The following is a 4,565-nucleotide window of genomic DNA, read 5'->3' on the forward strand; positions in this document are numbered from 1 at the left end:
TGGATTAGTAATGTCTGGACTGTACATGTGTGCGCCCCCTGCAGGATGGATTAGTAATGGCTGGACTGTACATGTGTGCGCCCCCCGCAGGATGGATTAGTAATGTCTGGACTGTACATGTGTGCGCCCCCCGCAGGATGAATTAGTAATGTCTGGACTGTACATGTGTGCGCCCCCTGCAGGATGGATTAGTAATGTCTGTACTGTACATGTGTGCGCCCCCTGCAGGATGGATTAGTAATGTCTGGACTGTACATGTGTGCGCCCCCTGCAGGATGGATTAGTAATGTCTGCAGTGTCTGGACTGTACATGTGTGCGCCCCCCGCAGGATGGATTAGTAATGTCTGGACTGTACATGTGTGCGCCCCCTGCAGGATGGATTAGTAATGGCTGGACTGTACATGTGTGCGCCCCCCGCAGGATGGATTAGTAATGTCTGGACTGTACATGTGTGCGCCCCCCGCAGGATGGATTAGTAATGTCTGGACTGTACATGTGTGCGCCCCCTGCAGGATGGATTAGTAATGTCTGTACTGTACATGTGTGCGCCCCCCGCAGGATGGATTAGTAATGTCTGTGCTGCATGTACATGTCTGTGCCCCCTGGGCTCAGTGTCGCCCCCCAGTGCTGCTGGTCCATCTGTAGGTTGGTGTTGCTGGCGCCCCTCTTATTTGTGTGCGCTGTTATGTCGGACCCCCCAGCACGGAGCCCCCCGTCCTTCCTGTCGTGTTCTTTTTTTGCACTTTCCATTTACAGTCAGGATTTGTCGCCGTGGAAACACAAATAAGCCGATGACATCCGCCGAGAGATTGCAGCGGATTGGCCAATTACTGTGTATGTGATGATGTCATAAGTCTTTGCACCCCTCCCCGCCCCCACCTGACATCACAGTCACCGGAAGAGCCGCTAACTGCCAGGTGAAGGGGAGCTGCTGGGGGCGCGATGCTCTGCAGAGGGAGCGATGCTCTGAAGGACGACGTGCAGTGAGAGGTGTGACGCGTGTGATCAATACTGTATGATAGGGAGGGGGGAGATCCCAGGGGCATGTGAAGGGTTAATAGGCAGAGGGCGCTGCAGCCTGGCGGCGCGGCCCTCCGCTACTCTCTAGTGCAGCGGCTGAGGGGTTAACGGAAGCGGCTCATAGCTCCTGGCATGAATATGTATAGCAGTGAGGGGGCATCATGTGTCCCTGCCTCTCACACGCCCCCCTCACACCCTGCATCATCCTCTCCGCAGAGCAGCACATAAAGCCGGAGGAGCCGCGCACGCTGCACCCACTGTATCCAGGACGCACTGTACCCGGCGCACCCACGACCCGCTGCACCCGGCACCTGCTCTCCCTAGGACCCGCTGTACCCGGCGCCCAGGACCTAACTCTACCCGGCACACGCTGCACCCAGGACCCACTGTATCCAGGACGCACTGTACCCGGCGCACCCACGACCCGCTGCACCCGGCACCTGCTCTCCCCAGGACCCGCTGTACCCGGCGCCCAGGACCTACTCTACCCGGCACACGCTGCACCCAGGACCCGCTGTACCCAAGACGCACCCGGCACCTGCTCTCCCCAGGACCCGCTGTACCCGGCGCCCAGGACCTACTCTACCCGGCACACGCTGCACCCAGGACCCACTGTATCCAGGACGCACTGCACCCGGCGCACCCACGACCCGCTGCACCCGGCACCTGCTCTCCCCAGGACCCGCTGTACCCGGCGCCCAGGACCTACTCTACCCAGCACACGCTGCACCCAGGACCCGCTGTACCCAAGACGCACTGTACCCGCCCCCCACGACTTGCTGCACCTGGGACCTGCTGTACCCAGGACTTATTCTACCCGGCACACGCTGCACCCAGGACCCGCTGCACCTAGCCGGCATGAGACTGCGCCAAGAAGGTAAGACACAGAGGAGGGCATCCACCGTGTTGTGGTGTACTCTGCCAGGCTGTGCCAAGCCCCGTACCATCACTGCCCTGTACTGTCAGTGCCACCCATACACACCACCTTTTGCCAGCATCTGCCATCTATACACCGCCCCGTACAGTCAGCGCCTCCCGTACACCGCCTGGTACCAGGGGAATAGGACTGGCAATCCTTATAGCCACTTCATGTACGCTGGTTGTGAGTTCCCGTGTGGCATGGGCGCCCCGGCCGGCAGCAGTGGGCAGCGCTTTACACATAGTGGCAGCCATGTGACACTGAGGACAGCGCCGGTGAGTCCCAGATGCGCCGTCACCCGCTGCTCCACCCCCGCCGGCCTCTGATTCACTGCGTGACTCGCACGGGCCCTTCATACCTCGCTGGTACCTTGACCCCCAGAACCTGCAGACATGGTGCTCGCAGGGCCGGACCGCCGACATCAGCAGCGTGACGCCATCACCCCGAGGATCAGGCCGCCAGAGTTCTGCACCTTCACACCATCTCTGCTTGCTGTCAGTGATCGGACCTTGCTTTGACTAGAATTGCTGGATACATTGTGACAAACCCTCCGCTGTGTGTAGCATTAGGTCTGCGGAGGGTCTCGGTGATTTCCATTACCTGACAGCGAGCAGAGTGTGGTCTCTAGGTGATGACTGGGAACTTTAGTGTTTGGGGTCTGATGTTCGGGGGTCTCCGATGTTTTGTGTGATTTCACCCCCCTCATTTTGTGTTGCAGGTTGTGAGCAGTGATTGACAGCTGCCCCAGACCCGGAGCGCCGCCTGCCACCCGCCTGCCCGGAGCCGCTCTATGCGCCTGCAGCTGCCTACCATGAATTTCCGCAGTCACCGGCTCCTGCGCCGCTCTCCTCCCCCGGCCCCAGCTCTGTCCACCAAACCCACGGCGGCGGGGGGAGCGTCCAGCACCGGACTGTCCAGCCTCGGCAGCATCGCCCAGATCAGCCCCTGCCTCTACCTCTCCAGCGGGAACGCGGCGGGCAGCCGGCAGCTTGTCTACGCCCGCAACGTCACCTGCATCGTCAACGCCACGCTGGAGATTCCCAACTCCAACTGGCCGGACGTGGATTACATCAAGGTGCCCGTACCGGACCTGCCGCACGCCCCGCTCGCCCTTTACTTTGATTCGGTGGCGGACCGGATCCACCAGAATGGGAAGAGGAACGGCAGGACATTGGTGCACTGTGTGGCAGGGGTGAGCCGCTCCGCCACGCTCTGCATCGCCTACCTGATGAAGTACCACCGCCTGTCACTGCTGGACGCCCACCAGTGGGTGAAGACCCGGAGGCCGGTGGTGCGGCCCAACGCCGGCTTCTGGCAGCAGCTCATCCAGTACGAGAAGAAGCTCTTCGGTAAAAACACGGTGCGGCTGGTGCCGTCTCCGCTCGGACTCATCCCCGACATCTACGAGCGGGAAACCCGCAACCTCATCCCCGTCTGGAGCTTCAGATGAAGCCGCTCCGACCGCCACAAGGACAATCACTGGTGCTACTGCTCCAGCCCACCAGGGACAACGGACACCAGACCCCCGGTCCAGACTTCTGGGAGCAAATCCTCATCTGCAACGTCCTACTACTGTAAGATCTCTGCTGGCCGTCTCCAGATCTGAACATCTGAGGGTTTGTTACATTCGCGTCCAGTCTTCGAACAATCCACAGCAGCACAAATCCCTTCCCGATAGTTCGCTACAATGTATCGGGGCAGGTAAAAACGTATCAGTCCAGGACTGTGGAGACCGGGCACATTGTAACAGACCCTCAGCTGTGACAAGCATTAGCTTAGTAATGTTTCCCTTCCCTGACAGCAAGCAGAGATCTGAAAAATGAGGAAGGATAAAAAAATTATTGGGCGTCCGACGTCTAGAGAACGTGCGGCCTTATATTAATACGACTAAATATCGGGCCGTGCACGAAGGGCGCCGCCTCGTAAGGACTAAGAAGGCGTAAGAAGTTGTGACTCTCTGCCAGGGCCGCAGAGGGCGGCGGGCCAGGGCCGCAGAGGGCGGCGGGCCCGGGCCGCAGGGGGCGGCGGGCCAGGGCCGCAGGGGGCGGCGGGCCAGGGCCGCAGGGGGCGGCGGGCCAGGGCCGCAGGGGGCGGCGGGCCAGGGACGCAGAGGACGGCGGGCCAGGGACGCAGAGGGCGGCGGGCCAGGGACGCAGAGGGCGGCGGGCAGCAGGGGGCGGCGGGCCAGGGACGCAGAGGGCGGCGGGCCAGGGACGCAGAGGGCGGCGGGCCAGGGACGCAGAGGGCGGCGGGCCAGGGACGCAGAGGGCGGCGGGCCAGGGACGCAGAGGGCGGCGGGCCAGGGACGCAGAGGGCGGCGGGCCAGGGACGCAGAGGGCGGCGGGCCAGGGACGCAGAGGGCGGCGGGCCAGGGACGCAGAGGGCGGCGGGCCAGGGACGCAGAGGGCGGCGGGCCAAGGACGCAGAGGGCGGCGCGTCGTGCAGAACGTTACAAGATATAGTTGATTTATTTTTCTGTGATTGTATGGAGGACGGCGGCGTCTCCCCCCGCGGCCCCTCGTTTATTTTTTTCGTGCAGACGACTTCTCTCTATAGGATCCTTATTTTTCAGCCGTGGGGGCGACATCAATGTAGATTTCTAAATAAAGATGAATTTACCAAATA

General features: G+C 61.5%; 1 protein-coding gene across 3 annotated transcripts; it reads left to right on the plus strand.

Annotated features, from left to right (window-relative positions):
* The first annotated feature begins 841 nt into the window (after window positions 1-841).
* Window positions 842-3,870, plus strand: DUSP14 (dual specificity phosphatase 14). 3 transcript variants are annotated; one of them, XM_073648796.1, is made up of 3 exons: window positions 842-991; window positions 1,238-1,898; window positions 2,659-3,870. In XM_073648796.1, the coding sequence occupies exon 3, from the start codon at window positions 2,731-2,733 to the stop codon at window positions 3,388-3,390; it is 660 nt and encodes a 219-aa protein (XP_073504897.1). In that variant the 5' UTR covers window positions 842-991; window positions 1,238-1,898; window positions 2,659-2,730; the 3' UTR covers window positions 3,391-3,870. The 3 variants fall into 3 exon arrangements, with proteins under 3 accessions (XP_073504897.1, XP_073504898.1, XP_073504899.1); XM_073648797.1 differs by having other exon boundaries at window positions 1,243-1,898; XM_073648798.1 differs by lacking the exon at window positions 1,238-1,898 and having other exon boundaries at window positions 855-991.
* Window positions 3,871-4,565: the final 695 nt, after the last annotated feature.

Source organism: Phyllobates terribilis, unplaced genomic scaffold (genome assembly GCF_046119375.1).
Source record: "Phyllobates terribilis strain yellow unplaced genomic scaffold, ASM4611937v1 Scaffold_9__5_contigs__length_417890890, whole genome shotgun sequence".
Lineage (NCBI taxonomy): Eukaryota > Metazoa > Chordata > Amphibia > Anura > Dendrobatidae > Phyllobates > Phyllobates terribilis.